Raw genomic sequence first — 18,226 nt, 5'->3', positions numbered from 1 at the left:
TTTTGTTGCAATATAAGTGACATACGATGTTATATTCATTTCACGTGTACAACATAGTGATATGACAACTATAGATGTAATGCTATGCTCTCCACAAGTGTAGCTACCATCTGCCACCATATCATGCCATTGCAATACCACTGACTATATTACCTATAATCTGTATATGTCTTCATCCCATGACTTATTCATTGCAAAACTGGAAGCCTGTACCTCCCATTCCCCTTACCCCTTTTTGTTCATTTCACACACACACACACACACACACACTCAGAACCACATTTCTCTATACTTAAGATTCTGTTTTTGCTATTTTTGTTAGTTTGTTCATTTTGTTTTTGAGATTCCACCTATAAGTGAAACCATATGGTGTTTGTCTTTCTCTTATTTCACTTAGCATTATACCCTCTAGGTCCATTCATGTTGCTGCAAATGGTAAGACTGCATCTTTTTTATGGCTGAGTAATATTCCATTATATACATACACTATATCTTCTTTATCCATTCATCTATGGATGGACACTTAGGCTATTTCTATATCTTGCTCTGTAAATAATGCTGCGGTAAACATAGAGGTGCCTATATCTTTGCAAATTAGTATTTGTATTATTTGTATTATTATTGTATTCAGGTGCTCTGCCCATTGTACCTCAGATTATTTGGATTTTTGGGCATTGAGTTATGTAAGTTCTTTATATATTTTTGATATTAACCCTTTAACCAGGTATATCACTTGCAAATATATTCTCCTACTCAGTAGGTTGCCTTTTTGTTTTGTTGATGGTTTCCTTTGCTGTGCAAATGCCTTTTAGTTTGGCATAATCCTAATAGTTTCTTTTTGCTTTTGTTTCCCTTGCCTAAGGAGACACATCCATAAATATGTTGCTAAGGCAACATTCAAGAGACTATTTCCTGTGTTTTCTTCTAGGAGTTTTATTGTTTTAGGTCTCACATTTAAGTCTTTAATACATTTGGAGTATATTTATTTGTATGCTTTAAGAAGAAAGTGGTCCAGTTTCATTCTTTGCATGTAGTGGCCCAGATTTCCCAGCACTATTTACTGAAGAGACTGTCTTTCTTCCTTGTATGTTCTTGTTGCTTTTGTCATAGACTAACTGACCATATAAATGTAAGCTTATTATTGGGCTCCCTAGTCTATTCTTTTGATCTATGTGTTTATTTTCATGCCAGTACCATGCTATTTTGATTATTATAGCTTTGTAGTACATCTTGAAATCTGAGAGTATTATACCTCCAGCTTTATTCTTTCTCAAGATTGATTTGACTAATTGGTGTCTTTTGTGGTTCTACAAATTTTAGAATTATTTGTTCTAGATCTGTGAAAAATACTATTGGTGTTTTAATAAGGAGTATTATTGAATAAATCTGTAGATTACTCTGGGCAGTATGGATATTTAAAAATTTTTTTGATGTTTATTTATGAGAGACAGAGACAGAGAGAGGGAGAGGGGGAGAGGAAAAGAGAAACAGAGTGCAAGCCAGGGAGGGGCAGAGAGAGAGGGAGACACAGAATCTGAAGCAGGCTCCAGTCTCTGAGCTGTCAGGACAGAGCCCAATGCAGGGCTCGAACCCACAAACCATGAGATCATGATGTGAGCTGAAGTTGGACTCTTAACCAACTGAGCCACCCAGGCACCCCTATAGTATGGATATTTTAACAATATTCATTCTTCCAATCCATGAGCATGGAATATCCTTCCATTTGTGTTATTTTCATTTACTTTCATCAACATTTTATAGCTCAGAGTACAGGTCTTTTACCTCCTTGGTTGAGTTTATTCTTAGTTATTTTATTCTTTTGGTGCACTTGTAACTAGAATTGTTTTCTTAATTTCTTTTTCTGATACTTCATTATTAGTGTCTAGAAAAACAACAGATTTATGTATATTAACTTTGAATCTGGCACCTTTACTGAATTTATTTACTCATTTCTTCTAGGTTATCAATTTTTTGGCATATAATTGTTTTTAGTGGTTTCTATGATCCTTTGTATTTCTGTGGTATCAGTTGTAATGTCCCCTCTTTCATTTCTATTTTTGTATGCATCCTTTCTCTTTTTTTTCTTGGTGAGTCCAGCTAAACGTTTATCAATTTTGTTTATCTTTAAAAAAAAATAGCTCTTAGTTTCATTGGTTTTTTTCTATTGTCTTTTTAGTCTATTTTCATTTATCTTCATTCTGATCTTTGTTATTTCCTTCCTTCTGCTAACTTTGGTATTTGTTCTTTCTTCTAGTTTCTTAAGGCCTAAAGTCCGATTGTTTATTTGAGATCTTTATTCATTTCTTAATGTAGAAATTTATTGCTATTAATTTCCTTCTCAGAACTGCCTTTGCTGCATCTCAAAAGTTTTGGTATGTTGTATTTCCATTTTCATTTGTCTCAAGGTATTTTTTTATTTCTCTTTTGATTTCTTCCTTGACTCATTGGTTGTTTAGTGATATTGTTTAATCTTCCTACATTTGAGGATTTTCCAGGTTTTTTTTTCTTATAATTTCTAGTTTCATACAGTTGTGGTCAGAAAAGATACTTGATGTGACTTCAATCCTTTTAAATTTATCAAAACTTGTTTTGTGGCCTAACATATGATCTATCCTGAGGAATATTATATGCATGCTTGAGAATAATGTGTATTCTGTTCCTTTTGGTCGGAATGTATACAGTTTGTTAAGTCCATCTGGTCTAATGTTTTATTTAAGGATTATGTTTCCTGAATGATTTTCTGTCAGTCTGATCTATCTATTAATAAAAATTGGGTATTAAAGTTCCCTACTTTTATTGTATTGCTGTTTATTTCTCCCTTTAGGTCTGTTAACATTTGCTTTATATATGTAGATATTCCTATATTGTTGTATAGATATTCACAACTGCTATATCCTCTTGTTATATTGACCCCTTTATCATTATATAATGACCTTTGCCTCTTATTGAGATCTTTGTCTTAACATCTATTTTGTCTGATATAAGTATAGGTACCCCATCTTCATTTGGTTAATGTTTGCATGTAATATCTTGTTGCATTCTTTAAAACTTTTAGTCTGTGTGTCTTTAGGTCTGAAGTGTCTTGTAGGCAGCAGCTAGATGAGTTTCCTTTCTGTATCCATTCAACCACTCTGTCTTTTGATTGGAAAATTTGGTCCACTTACATTTAAAGTAATTATTGATAGGTATGCACGTAATTGCCATTTTGTTAGTTTTCTCGCTGTTTTGTAATTCCTTTGTTACTTTCTTCTTCTCTTGCTCCTTGTTGATTTGGTGATTTTCTGTAGTATGGTTAGATTCTTTTCTGTTTATCTTTTGTGTATCTATAGGTTTCTGCTTTGTGGTTACCATGAAGCTTACATGAAGCAAACTGTGTTTATGATAGTCTATTTTAAACTTCAATTGGGATGCACTCTAAAGCTCTATATTTTTACTGTCCTCCCTGGCAACATTTTATGTTTGTTGATGTCACAATTTACATATTTTTATCCTGTGTATTCATTAACAGATATTGGAAGTTATTTTTTACTATTTTTGTCTTTTAACCTTCATACTAGATACATAAGTGATTTACCCACCACCAAACATATTATTCTGAAAATATACATATATATACATATAAACATATACATGTATATGTATATGTATGCATATATACATAAATATATATACATATATATGTGTATGCATATAAATATATATGTATATATATGTATGTATATAAATATATATACAACATATATATATATATATATGTATATTCATTTTCCTGTTACTAATTAGTGCCCTTTCATTTCAGTTTATAGAAGTTTCTTTAATGTTTCTTATAAGGCCAGTCTAATGGTCTGAACACCTTTAGCTTTTGCTTGCCTGGAACACTGTTTATCTCTTTTTCAGTTTTGAAGGACATCTTTGCCAGGTAGAGTATTCTTAATTGGCAGGTTTTTATTTTTTTTCTTCTTTCAATACTTTGAATGTATTGTACCTTTCCCTTCTAGCCTGGAAAGGTTTTGCTGAAAAATCTGCTTATAGAGTCCTATGGGGTTAACAAGTTGTTTTTCTCTTGCTACTTTTAAGATTCTCTCCTTGTCTTTGACAATTTAGTATTATGTGTTTTGGTGTGGGTCTCTTTGGGTTTATTTCATTTGAAGTCTCTGAACTTCCTGGATCTGGATGTCTCTTTCTTTCCTCAGGTTAGGGAAGTTTTCAGCCATTATTTTTCAAATTTTTGCCCCTTTCTCTCTTTATTCTCCTTCTAGGACCCTTAGAGTGCAAATGTTGGTCTGCTTGATGTTCTTCTAAGTCTCTTAAGTCATCACTCTTTCATTCTTTATCTTTTTGCTGCTCTGATGAGATGAATTCCACTGCCCTGTCTTCAAGTTCACTATCCTTTCTTCTGCTTCATCTAGTTTGTTGTTGAACTCTGTTGTACTTTTCAGTCCACTTCTTTTTCTTTCTTTTTTCTAAATTTTTTTAATGTTTATTTTATTTTTGAGAGAGAGAGAGAGAGACAGAGTGTGAGCCGGGGAGGGGCAGAGAGAGAGGGAGACACAGAATCTGAAGAAGGCTCCAGGCTTTGAGCTGTCAGCACAGAGTCCGATGCAGGGCTCAAACCCACAAACCATGAGATCATGACCTGAGCCAAAGTTGGACGCCTAACCGACTGAGCCACCCAGGCACCCCCGTCCACTTATTTTTCATTACTGTGATTCTGTTTGGTGCTTTCTTATATTTTCTCTTTGTTGAAATTTTCACTTCATTCATGCATTGTTCTCCTGAGCTTGGTGAGCATCTTTATGACCATTGTTTTGAACTCTTTATCAGTTAAATCACTTACCTCTTTTTCTGAGATTTTATTTTGCTCTTCTGTTTGAAGCCCATTCCTCTGTTTCTTCATTTTCTTTGATTTTCTGCATTGATTTCTATGCATTAGGTAAAACAGCTACCTCTCCCAGTCTTGAATGAGTGGTCTCATGTAGGACATGATCCTTATTGTTCAACAATGCTCTAGCTCTTGGTTGTTTCTAAAACCTTTGTCATTGTCCAAGCCCTCTTCTTTATTCGTAGTGGCTCCCAATAGTTTAGGGTGTCCTAGCCTATTGGTATCCAAAAGGGGCAGATCTCAGTACCTAGATGCAGGCTGATTGGAATCTGGATCCTCAGGTAGGAGCTTTTAAAATACGCATATATGCCTCTTCTAGGCGAAGACTAGGAGATGGCCATTTCTGTTTTATTTCTACTGAGCCTTGGGGTGATAGCCATTTAACAACTGTTTCTTTGTGCCATACCATTGGACCTGCGAACACAAGCCCTGCTGGTCACCAGAGCCCGGCTATCAAGGGATGTGTCCTCTGGGCAGCAGCTACAAAATCCAGGACACCAGACCTGTGTACAAACTCCTTTCTTGGAAGTACTGGCAAACTGGAGTGGGGAAGATAGCCTGCCCAGTCTCTGAGTATTGCAGTCAGCCCCTTGATGTATGTTAAATTAGAAGCCAGCTTCTTAGTGACAGCTACTAAGATATATGAATTAGTCTCTTTGACAGAAAGATGGCATCTCAGTATTCTGCTTCTGTATTGTGACATGGCAGGGGAGGGGTCAGCTGGCTAAGCACTGTTTGTTGCAGCCCTATGGGACCCATGAACATATGGGGTATTTTCTGGGGAGCATCCACAAACCAGGGCACTAAACATGCACAAGCCTCCTTTCTGAGAGATAGCAACCTGGAGTGAGGCAGAGGGCAAGTGTGAATATGATGCCTACCAGCCTTTCATATCTCTGGAGAGCATTGCAGTCAGCCCCTTGTGTGTTAAATTAGAAGCCTTCCTTAGGCTGCAGGTACTAAGATAAGCAAATAGTCCTCTTTTGTGGAAAGACTTGACATTTCTATCTCTTTCCTCGGTACTGTGTCCAAGGGGAGATATTGACTAAACTTACAGAGGAGGGAATAAGAGAACTATGAGGTAATAGGAGATGAGTTTAATTGGAGTGGAGGAAGTTTGTGGAAGGCAGTGGAAGGGCAGTAGAAAGACTATGAAAGTCACCAAAGGAGTTGACATTTGATGAAACAAGTAATATGAAAACAGGAAAATCATTTGAGTAGCAGGAGGCAGACCTTGATTAAATCAGTATCTTGGGGCACCTGGGTGGCTCAGTTGGTTAAGTTTCTGACTCTTGATTTTGGCTCAGGTTATGATCCCCTAGTTTCATGAGTTCAAGCCCCACATTGGGCTCTGTGCTGGCAGCTAGGGATTCTCTACCTCCCTCTTTCTCTGCCCTCCCCCATTTACACTGTCTCTGTCTGTCTCACAATAAAAAAAACTTAAAAAAAAATCAGTATCTCAACCACAAGCCAACTGAGATGGTCTTCTTTTGGAAAGTTCAACAGCTCCAAAGTGGAGATACTCTCCTTAAAAGGGCATGAGAAAGGGGGGGATATGCAGAGACTTTCCTACCTTTGTGCCTCTCCTCTCCTATTTCCTCAGAACACCCAGGGCTCTGTAGAGCACAGCTAAGAAACACTATCCTACTAGATTTCTTTTGTCCATCCCAAGCCTGGATTGCAATGGAAGCAGTGAGAATGTACACAGCAAGATCCCCACAGTTCACAGAATTTTCCTCACTCTCTGCCGATGCCCACACCACAATTCCAGAAGACTTACCTTTCTATAATTCCGTTATCCAAAACCAAGAGTCAATTAGAAAGTTCAAGGGGGAAGAGTTGGTTTGATCAGTGGCAGGAGAGGATTGGTTTCTAGTTTTGTACACACAGCTTCTGTTATAATGGCACTTCATTCCTACTGAGAAACCACAGGCTGGTGTAGCTTGGTTAGGATGGGAGGACTGTTAGGAGAAGTGACTGTCATTGCTAATTTCTCAGAACTTACAATAAGGAAAGTAAGACCCATTTCTCAAATCACAACTCAAGTTATTTAGTAAAGTTCCTAACCAAGACACATGGGTAGCTCAGTCAGCTGAGTGCCTGACTTGGGCTCAGGTCATGATCTCATAGTCTATGGGTTTGAGCCCCATGTCAGGCTCTGTGCTGACAGTGCAGTCTGCTTCAGATTCTCTGTCTCCCTCTCTCCCTCTCCAAAAGTAAAATAATAAATTTCCTTTTATTTTCTCACATGAGGCTACTCCCAATGCAGACTGCTGGATCATTCAAATCACTTTCATATACCTATCTATGCATTTCAGGCAGAGGATGACAAGAAAAATCTGAGTAGGATGCAGACTCTGATGGATAAACTTCAGCTAAAAGTACAAAGTTACAAGCAGCAAATGGAGGCAGCAGTAAGTACCTGGCGGCCATTACAGCCTCATGGATTTCCCAGCCATTGTTTTTGATTTATGGAGATAGGTAAGCACTTTGTCAGAGAGGACCAGCTCAGCTTAAAGTCTGTTCATTTTCTAGTTTTTCTCAGACTAGAATTATCACCCATGCTCAAAAAATTGTTACTTTTTCCTTCGGGGAGCCAGAGCTTTCACCATCAACCTTGTGGTTACGCTCAGATATGTGCATTGCAAAAAAATGAGTCAAGTAAAAACATGATGTCATATAGGGATGGCAAATTTTTGGCCAGATAGTCACCTGGGGCCTTCCTCACCCTAAAAATCCTTGGGTGAGTGGTTTCACAGCCTCGACATAACTCTGGCCAAAACTGTCATCATTTGAAATGTACTTGCCAATGCTGGTTGCCAACTGATAGCTACATAGAATGTAATTCATAAGTAATGTATATATTGGCTTATATCTAATAATATATATCTAATAATACCTCTTCAGGGGTTTTGAATTATTCCAATAATTTTGCCTAAAAACTGCTATATGTAATAATTACTTGTTGACATATAATTTTAAAGATAAGCCCCCTTCACTCAGAGGTAAACTAGGATGTTTAGCTGTTTGCAAAACAATTGTGGTTTTTCTAACACATAAGATGCCCGTGAAAACCATACTACATCCAATTAGTGGAACGTGCTGAGCAGGTTCTAAATTTCTAGAAAACAATGCTTATAAAAATGGATATCATGCCTGCTAGAAAGTCTGAATCCTTATATATCATATCATACCAAAATATATTCCATTCAACACTCAGAAGTTTATATTCCTTTCACACATTTTTCAACTTTCTCATGTCAAAGCAGAGAAAATGACTATGTAAGCACAGGGATATTTTTTTCATTTTTTTTTATTTTTATAGGAAGCACAAGCCAATCAATATTTTTCCAAGTATAAGAAGCAGCAACACGAGTTGAACGAAGCTAAGGAAAGGGCAGAGATAGCAGAATCTCAAGTCAATAAACTCAAGTTGAAAGCAAAAGAGTTTACAAAAAAGGTATGTCAGATATTCAACTCTAATTCTTAAAGTGTGTGTGTTTAGGGTTCATGTCATACAACGAGTAGAACAAGAAATCTCTTTGTTTCCCATCCCCTTCCCTTTAAAGTCTTCCCTATTTACTAAATTCTCCTTGTCCAGGTAATATGAAGTGCTAAGCATTTGGGTGGAATGCACATTGTATTTATACTTCTCAAATTCTTAATTCCAGGTGAACTTGTAGACTTTGAATTCCAGGTCCTAGATTCACTTTTATAGAACAGTCAGAAGTCCAGAGAACAAAGATAATTTAAAAAGTTTGAAAGATGGGTATGCTTGAAACTCCAAGAGAAGTCTTTCTAGGTAGACAAGTACATGACTTTATACTGAATCAGTATGGAGACCTGGGGGGTGAGGTTTAAAGTTGAGACAGTGGAGAATAAATGCACTTGTCTTTTCTAGCTTTACTCCTGGTTCTGTCCTAAAGCAAGGAGAAAGGATATTTCCATATCTGTGGGTTATGACACTACTATTTTGATCCCATGGTACGGGCACTACCCTAACTTTACCAGCAAAGTGGCAGCATGACAAAGACCATTGAACAGTGGGCTTGTCCAGGTGTGTTCAGGTTACTATAATAGAATGCCAGAACCTGGGTGGCTTATAAACAACAAACATTTCTCACAGTTCTTTAGGCTGGGAGGTCCAGGATCATGGTGCTGGCAGATTCCATATCTGGTGAGGGCCACTTCCTCATAGCCCTTTTCTCAATGTGTCCTCACATAGTGAAAGAGTGGGGGTTGGGGGGGGGAGCTCTCTGGGGATTTTTTTTTATAAGGCACTGATTCCATTCATGAGAACTCCACCCTCATACTTAAAGCCCCACCTCCTAACACCATCACTATGGGGATTGAGATTTCAACATATGAATTTTGGGGTTATACTAACATTGAGACCATAGGAAGCTCAGCTTTCTTATTAGATTTTCCAGGAACACAGGGTGTTTAAATAAGGTCTAGCTTTAGGAGAAATGAACTAAAGAACATTAGATAAGACATTAGCTGTCCTTTATGGAATGCCTATAAAACACTTAGCAGTCTCTAGCACAGAGAGCCACCATTTCATTTTTAAAAATTTGGTACCTGCCTGGTCTTCTTATAAATGAATTACTAATAACTCTGCAGGATAAGTAAATAGGGTTGTCCATAATAAATACTACCTGGAAGGAGGTCAAAATAATCTCTTTTGAAGGAGAATCTAAAAGTTGGTTGTACTGAATAGGTTTAGATCTAAATATGAGAAGCATGGGTCATTGGCACACTCCAGAAATTTCTTATTGATGCTTGAATAGTTGTCTTAGGGATAAGGCCTATGTGCAAAGGTCCACTTGAGTGGTTTGAACTCTGGCCACAATTTGAGAGGGTCATGGCATTGGTTTGGGGTGCATATAAACCAATATGCCTGCCCCTCAACTGCACATAATAGTTTTGTTTGGGGAAATGCCTCACACAGGCTACATTTGTACTCAGCTGTAGGAGGTCAAAAGGGCTGCAAAACAGATGTAATGTATTCGACTTTGTCACAGTTGTTTCCAACAAAGAATAAAATGAGTGAAGCAGAAATTGCTTCTGAGAGGCCCAAGATGAATAGGAAAACCATCCTTGGCAGTGCAATGACTAATTGTTTCCCATTTATAGAAGGAAAGCCTGAAAATCTCTCAACTGTCATAAACCAAGTGAAAACGTTTTCTGATAGAATTGTGTGTCCCAGCTATGGAGCCAGTGGTAATATGGCCACAGCCTTTCCTTTTCTTTTGTAGAGGGCGCTGCCTTCACTGGCAAGGCTTGGCAGGCAGAAAATTGAGAGTACCCAAGCACGTCCTTCAGATGAATTACCTGTGTCTGCTTTGTGTAATGCACATAATTGCCTCAATTCCCCGTATCCCTTTGAAGCTAATGAGGAGTTGGCTGAGGTCTGCTTACTCTGGAAGGGACTGGGCTTGGTTCTGGGTGTGTGTGCCACTGATGAAAGTCACAGGAATTCACAGAACACACTCATATTGTTTTTCAGGCTCATGAAGAATAAGCAGTCCTTGCTTATGAAAAACAGAAGTTGGACAAGTCCAAGGATGGTACCATTTGATTGCTGAAAACTTAAGTTGCATTTGAAACAAGCATTAAAAAAAGCATGTTTATGTGGTGTGAAAAGCAGTTTAAACAAGGTGATTAGAAAATGTAATAGAGTATCCTTGCTTCCCAGGTTAATGGGGATTTTTTTGGTCCTCAAATACAAGTAAACATTTTACATAAAAGATAAAAGAGTCTTTTAAATTCTCAAGTTAAAAAAATACCTATTGCCTTTTAATGCAAAATATTTATGGAAGACATGGACGATGAGGCCTAGGGTATGTTAGTAAATTGTTATTACTGAACTTAATGAGTTTTGCTGGACTCCTCCAACAAAAAGTATATTTTTAGCCACTAATGGTGGGAGTTGATCAACTTTTCTCTTAACACTGTAATTTACATATAGTCACAGGTACTTAGAACTTGTAGATAAGAATCCTCCTAATCTATACCTGGGTGGACTACATGCCTGTGCATTTTTCAACACTGAAACAGCTTCTCATGTAAGATGATCAGTTTAGTGTTAGGGGGAATGCTGGCTTTGTATTGTGCCAATGTAGCTAAGCGAGAGGTACATTTCCTGGATTTCCTTTCTCTGTTCTGGACTGGAGTTGGTCACAAGAGAAATTTTCACCACATTTGAGAGGGAGCAGTAGAGATGCAGCTGTTCATTTTATGCTGTTAAGCTCATGGTATGGCCCCAGGCACTGTGATAGCTGGCAAATACTATCCCAGGCCAAAAGAGTGAGCTGGCACTGAAACTCCCTCCTTCAGCTTCAGAGTCCTAGCTAGGTGTGTGTATGTGTGGCTCCATGGTACCAGGCACCAGCTTCTCTTGCAGGTCACCCCTGTCATTGCCTTTGGAGGCCCTGAGAGGCATGAATTCCAGTTTCTTCTTAGGGATTTCAGTTCATCGTCACTCCACAACCAGCTCTCCTTGCTGACCACTAGCACAGTTGACCTACAGCTACCTAAGGTACATCCCCAGATGTGGAGGGGACAGCCTGACATGGACTTCTTTACAAATGCCCAGACTTGTGTAAGGTTGATTCTATATAATAAATCTTTTTTCTAGCATTCTCAGCAGTGTGCCTCTCTGACCCAACCCTGACTCATACAGGTGGCTCCAAGATTAATTTAGAGGCTCACCAGCATTGAAGGACCCAAGTTCATTGTTGTCTGCCACCCTGAATTTGTTGACTTTAGTCTTTCAATCTGTCCCTCCTCATCACTGTAAGGAGACGATAGTAGTTCTGAGCATTTTCTACTGACAAAGTTTTTGTTTATAATGATGTCAATACTTTATAGTTTATGATGAATACCTGTCATAACATTGGAGCAAACACTTAGAGAAAATTGGACCAGGTAGCATTAACATACAATTCAAGGTTGATTTTCTTCTATAAACTATAGGGTCAAAACTTGATTAAGTAACAAAAATCCTGATTAGATTTTTTTCTTTCTTATAAACTGATTAAAATTAAAAGGAAGCGATCAAGTCAACTGTGCTATCCATTCTGTCTTTGTGTAAAAATTTATGTGGAAATATAAATTTATTATAAGGCTGATTAACAATATGACAACTGAGCCAGAAGAGTGAATCAAATTATCTTCATAGCTAATGTCACTCAGCTATGCAAACCTGGTGTTGGAAGGTATAACCCAGCCTCAGAGATGTCAATTCTTGAGTTGATAGGGCCCTTTGCTCTAGGCAATCTTGAAGATACTGACATTTTTAGACTTTGGAGTCCCTAAGACTCATCATACTAAATTTAGTTGGTTAAACTGATATTAACTATTCATAGAAAACTGGAGTACAATACCTTAGCATATCAATTGCCCTGGTTTTTCACCTTTTCACTAAGGTAATTTCTGCTTCTATGTTGATCAGATCATTAGTTGATCAGATTTTGAATCAACACTTAGTGATAATTTCTTCCAAGATCTTGATGGGAGTCTCACTGTGGCTGATTGCAGCAGGGATGTCAATGAATGAGAAAGTTCTAAGTTTGAATTGGAATCCTTGGCATCCAGGCATTCATAATCTTGATGCAGGTAGGGAGTCAGTGAGTGATGGTTAGGACTTGAAGAGTAAATGTAATCTTGTCAAAGACAAGTCTTGCCAGTCTTTCCAATGATAGTTGGAAAGTCTTTCCAATGGTAGAATTACTGGGCCATGATGAGCCATAGCTGGAATTGCAGTAAAGAAAGAGTAAGTGAAGTCACTGGATATTAAGGATGCTCGTCATGTGTTACCACAGTTCTGCTTCATTTCCTATACTGTCTGGGTGTTTTGAAAGGGCCTAGAACCAAGAAAAATGGGACTTTATGTGGCTATTGTTCATGTCAGAATAACCATTTTTATCTTGAGCATTTAATGATGGTACTGTTTTGTCTTGATTGTTGGGAGAGGGGAGCTCTAGAGCTATTGTTTGCATCTGTAATGAGGGATCCATGAGACAGTTGTAAGTAGTTATGAAGTCTCAATTTAATCTCCCTCCTAGATTAGTTCCTGAGTTTTTAACCAGTAGAAAAGCGAGTTTACCTCACTCTTTGCTCTCGTTTATATTATGATTAATGGACTCCTAAAAGGTGTGCAGCAGCAAAAAATTTAAACTCCACTTTAAACAACTGAATTTGCAATCAAACTATAATTTGTAAGTAAATTCAGTCCCCAAGGAGCCTAGAAGTGGCTGGAAAAGTATGGATTCCCAGCCACCTGAATCTGGGCAGAAACTGTCATCTGCTTTTCTCTACTTTGTATTTCTTTCGGCTTCTATTCAGTCCCATACTTCCATTGGAAGAATAAATACATTGGTGCATCATCATATGCATAGTGCCATTGGAGATCTCTATAAATAACAGTAGGAAGTGAGAAGAGCAGCCACTTATTTAAGTAGCGCCTGTTTAATTATAGACATTGGAAAAAGTCCTAATTTTATTTTTTTCCTGTTGAGTTATCCTATGATCCCTCTCACCCTTTTTTCCCCTCTGATAATACGTCAATCACTTTTTCACAGTAGCATTCTTATACTATAAGGTTTGATAAAGGAAAGATTTTACCTTGTTTTCTTCTGTGTCATTAGCAGTGTTGGCTCTCTCATCAGTAGAGACAGAATACCTTTCTACAGGAAAAAAGAGAAATTAAAAAAAAATCTCTTTGCAAATGCTCAGCTTCTTTCTTATTCCTACCTCAGTACAATTACGTTATTAGATTCACTCACCTTAGTCACTCCCCCTTTCATATCTTTCTTCCAACAAACAGCATTAAAAATGCATTCAGTGTAGAAATACTTCTTCATCTACAAATAGCAATAAATTCTTATGGCCGATTCAGGTGCTCCAAAGCAGGGACAAAGGCTGTTCAACCAGGCCAGGAATTCCTGGCTCTTTAGGATTGTTGGCCTGATTCCTACTAACTGTTAACAATGGAAAATAACAGCCAAAGAGATGATGGTTAAACCCAGAGCGATGGCAAAGGAAAAGGGATACAACAACATTGTAAGGCCTTCCTTTTGTGCCTCGCTAAAATCTGGGATAATTTATACTTATCCTAGACTAAGGACATTTTAAAACAGTACTAGAAAAGGGAATTGAAAGAAGAAAAACATGAACCATGGTCCTATGAAACTACAACCAAGGTTTAGGGGCCATTAGTGCAACAGCTTGAAATATATTTTCAGCCTACCTAACTACAGAACTGTAGAACATTATTTTTTTAAGTAGCCAATACCCTGACATTGTTTTTGCTCTTATCTCCTGACTGCTCCTCCAGAATCAGAACCCAGCCTCCTGTCTCTGCCCTGGGATGCTTACCTGAGTAGGTTCCTTCTAAAGTCTTCCCTCTGGCCTCCAGTTGAGGTGGAGACCAGAGAGAGGAAAGGGCAAATGCACGTATTTATTCTTCCAGCTCTTTCCTTGTAAGGTCTTCTTGGTCTGTGTCCTTCAACTAAAAGTCATTCTCCCTATAAGGCATCAGATTTTACATGACTCTCTGCTTCTGGGTTTTGGGAACTGCACCCTCTCCTTGTCCCTTCAAGCTTATATTTGCTATCAAATCAGCTGCTCCCAGTTCTGGGGAAATGCACTATCTTTTGTGTTCCCCTTTGTACAATTTTGGGTATGCCAGGTGTTTTCTGTTGGGACTTGACTTTTGCACATTTCCAAAATAGAAACTAAAATGTCATTCTTGAGCAGTATGTAGTGTCCCTCTGTTCTATAATTTGAACCCTAATTTAGTCACAACCGTCATTGTATCAGGTCAGAGGTTGCTTCTGGGGGACAAACTAGACTTGCCCAGAATTTCTGATTTTGTTTACTTCCGGCCAGCTGAGGGACAGGAGGAACAAATAAGCAGGACTAGTCTGCGGATTAGTACAAACAATCAAAGGTGTAGATTTGGTGAAACTCTTGCTCAGTATCACCCTTAAAAACCTTACCTTCAATAATGGTGTCTGCTATGACCAAATCCCCTAACTTCATCAGGGGCAAAAGGCAATTATCAACCAGAGGAAGGGACATGAGCTATATCTCAGCCTCCCAGGACACTCGGTCTTCTCAGAAAGGTTATGGAGTAAGAGAGCTACTTGGAGCCTAGACCTACCTCTGCCACTAGTTAGCTGTGTCATCGTAAGTGGTGTACATGAAACTGTTTCTTGTCCCTAACTACTTGGATTCCAGTTTCCTGGTCTATAAAATGTGGAAATAACTACATCTAAATTTTTCCTGGATCTAATTCTGTCAATAAGAGCAAAGTCTTCTAAGAAGTCCTGTGACCATGGCATCTTAATGTATAATTTTAAATTACCATAAGTAATAAAAGTACTGTAAGTAACACAGGTTTGTCCCAGAAAATCTAGAAAAAGTTTTTTTTACAAATTTAACAAGGATTAAAATAAAATGGCCTATAAAGAACAAAGAAGTAGCACCATAGACAAAAGCTCAAGGAAAAAGAAAACAGTACAAGGACTAAAACAAGTCCAGACAGAGGGGGCAAACTCTCTCTAAAGGTATCCATTTTAAAGTCTGGGTTTATTTAATTCCAGCTATTTTTCAATGCAAGATAAATTTGATCATTTTGTGTATTAGTGCCAGATTTAAATTTTTTCAGTGTGCTACAATGCATGTGCGTGTATATAGCTTGTTATATTGTTGACCATTTAACTCAGGATAAACTTGTTAAAAGTAGGATAGTTAGATGGAAATGTGGGAGCATTTAGAAAGGTTGCTGATAAATTTTGCAAATGAATATCCAGAAGATTCAAGTCTGTTTACAAGCCCAGCAGCTGTGTGGGGTTAGCTGCTTGATACACCTCTACTCAACACCCAGGGAACAAAGCCCAAATTCCCCATGAGACACCTATCTCCACTGAAATGGATGCAACTTATTGACTTAATAAGGAACATGCAAAACCAAAGGCACCAGAGACAGGATAATTATCCAGGTAATTCCTTTTTGACTCTGTTCTAAATAAAACAAAAAGTCTATAAACTGGAAGAAAATTACCAAAGGAAACATTTACTATTTTAAAAACTAGTTATTTCTGCATTCATGAGCATAAATACCTCACAGTCTCAATGGCTTTACTGTGGGAAACCTGCATAAGCAGGAATATTAACCAATTTGGGGCTTAGTAGAGAGTGGGTGTCAGAGGAGAAAAAGTCTGCAAACTTAAAAGGCAGTGAGTCCATTATGCACTGTGAGTTTCTATTTTTTATATTGTGAAGAGAATTAACAAAGGGATAATTATGACTACAGACTAACCTCAGCCCAGCATTCTCCTTGGAGGATGAAGGGAGGGCAGAGTTCACCCTTGGCTTGAAGAAGACAGGGGCATAGAGGAACAGGGGTAAGTACAGAGGTGATGAGCAGAGTGGTGTGGGAGCCATGGTCTTGAGTGAGAGGTGACCAAGAGAGTGCTTGATGCCCCTCAGAATCATTGGAGTAGCCAGAGTTTTTTCAGCATCGTTGTTGGAACTATAATTGTAATTAGTATTAAAAGAAGTAGGACCCAGAAGGCAGAAACTTGGAGACCTTAAGTTACCTGCTAATCTTGTGATCTATGTTCTGCCACAGAGTGGGGGCAAGCGTTAGAGCACATAGGCCAATTCAAGGTGGAAAAAAATGTTTATAGCTATTCTTTAAAATGAACAGCTCTATATAACAGATGCCTATTTTTATGAACATACTCTTTATTAATAAAGTAATGTCCTGCAATCACTAAAACATTAATCTCTCTATATATGTCATTCTGAAATTCTATACCCATATAGAGGGTGAGCAATTAAGTAGAAATGTTGACTTTCAAAAGTGTTTCCGTATGCACACTTTTCCTCCTGAAAAAAATCTTGCAAGGTATAGAATTTCCTTACTTTACTCATGACCCTCGCTTCTCCCATCTGTAAAGAAATTTGCCTAACATCACATAGTGATTCCACAAAATTTAGCAAGAATTATTAAATTCCATTCAATTCCATGCAACTTTTATGGAGTAGATCCATAACCCCTCTGCCCCCAAATCTGGGCTTCCTTTTCAAATGTTGCAGCATCTCCTGGGCAAGATAACAAGTAGAAAATTGCAATTGAGAACAGAAAACCAAGTTGCCTTGAAAGAGTGATGTTGAGGATATGAGTGGTGTTTGCCCTGTGGGGGTAGCTCCCATTACACACCTCTTCCTGGGTGGGAATGAGAGGTTCTGAAAAGCTTCTTTTGTCAGAGATGGAATGGTCCTGATGCTTTGCTTTGTGTAAACTAAAGATTAGACCTCTGATTAGAAAGATGGGTCATATGTGGTCTTCAGACCATATCTTCCTGTTTTTTCCCCCACACTCCAAAATGAGGCAACATTTTAAAAACAGAATGAAAACTTAACTGTATTTTACATAAAACTAACATTCTTATTTTGGAGAAAAATAGGAGCTTCAAATGCACTCCACTTTTCAGCATTCTCAAAATGACAGCTCTGCACAAAGGGAGTATTGTCCCTCAGTGTCTAGAAGCTTCTGCTTGAAGACTACTTGACCTAAGGACAACTCTATGTTCTTATCTCCAAATCTGTTATTCCTCCTAATTTTCACAACTAGAATGATATAAATGTTTTTAAAACAAATATTCAACTGACTCAAGTATCTTTAATACATAATACAGAGCTGCCATGGTTTCCTACGATATCACGTTGATAGCTTAAGGGTAAGGGAATCAACCAATCCACCTAGAAAGTCAACTTCACGGGTGCATATGCCATGACTCTAAAATATCTCTAGTCCACTCTCCATAAATATTTTTGGCAGTTAACTATCAGTAGAGGTAAAAAGAAAATAAGCTGAATCGGGCATCACTTAATTGCTTCCAACATCCCTTGGTGACTGTTTCCACCAGGTTCACGGATCATGCTTCCCCTGCATCTACCAGAGCCCCAGTTCTAACTTCTTACTGTGCCTGAAGCCTCAACTCCCCAAATTCCAGGCCCTAAAGCACAGGTTAAGCACAGTAGTAAGCAGAAATTGAGGATGTTAAGACCACAGACTCACCAAATCATGTAAATTCCCTCTACATTTCTGAAGCCCTGAAACCATGAAGAGGAATCTTCTGGGAAAAAAAAAATTTTTTTTTCAATGCAGGACTTTGTGATTTTTAAAGAAGTATCTTGGCCAGAAGTATCCCTATAGATAACATTTTTAAGAATACTTATCAAAATTATTCGTTAAATGCCAACCTAATTTCCCTGTTTGATATTCACAATCTCTATTGCTATAGCCAAAATCTGTTACCCAACCCT

The 18,226-nt window shown here is 38.0% G+C and overlaps 1 protein-coding gene and 1 long non-coding RNA gene across 3 annotated transcripts in view; one reads left to right on the top strand and one right to left on the bottom strand.

Annotated features, from left to right (window-relative positions):
* The window catches only part of MYH15 (myosin heavy chain 15), a 147,284-nt gene extending 134,995 nt beyond the window's left edge, over positions 1-12,289 (top strand). The window contains exons 39-41 of the mRNA XM_053220806.1: positions 7,201-7,296; positions 8,208-8,342; positions 10,392-12,289. Coding sequence (XP_053076781.1) covers positions 7,201-7,296; positions 8,208-8,342; positions 10,392-10,406 — 246 coding nt within the window. The 3' untranslated portion in view covers positions 10,407-12,289. The remainder of the gene's footprint in view (positions 1-7,200; positions 7,297-8,207; positions 8,343-10,391) is intronic.
* Positions 7,348-18,187, bottom strand: LOC128315172 (uncharacterized). Of its 2 annotated transcripts, none has more exons than XR_008297651.1 (3): positions 13,672-18,187; positions 13,511-13,572; positions 7,348-12,750 (listed from the first exon to the last, which is right to left on the bottom strand). It is a non-coding gene; the product is annotated as an uncharacterized LOC128315172 (long non-coding RNA). The 2 variants fall into 2 exon arrangements; XR_008297652.1 differs by having other exon boundaries at positions 7,348-12,637.
* Positions 18,188-18,226: the final 39 nt, after the last annotated feature.

This window comes from Acinonyx jubatus, chromosome C2, assembly GCF_027475565.1.
Source record: "Acinonyx jubatus isolate Ajub_Pintada_27869175 chromosome C2, VMU_Ajub_asm_v1.0, whole genome shotgun sequence".
Lineage (NCBI taxonomy): Eukaryota > Metazoa > Chordata > Mammalia > Carnivora > Felidae > Acinonyx > Acinonyx jubatus.
The sequence above is the reverse complement of the archived record's forward strand: the minus strand, read 5'-3'. Positions and strand labels throughout refer to the sequence as shown.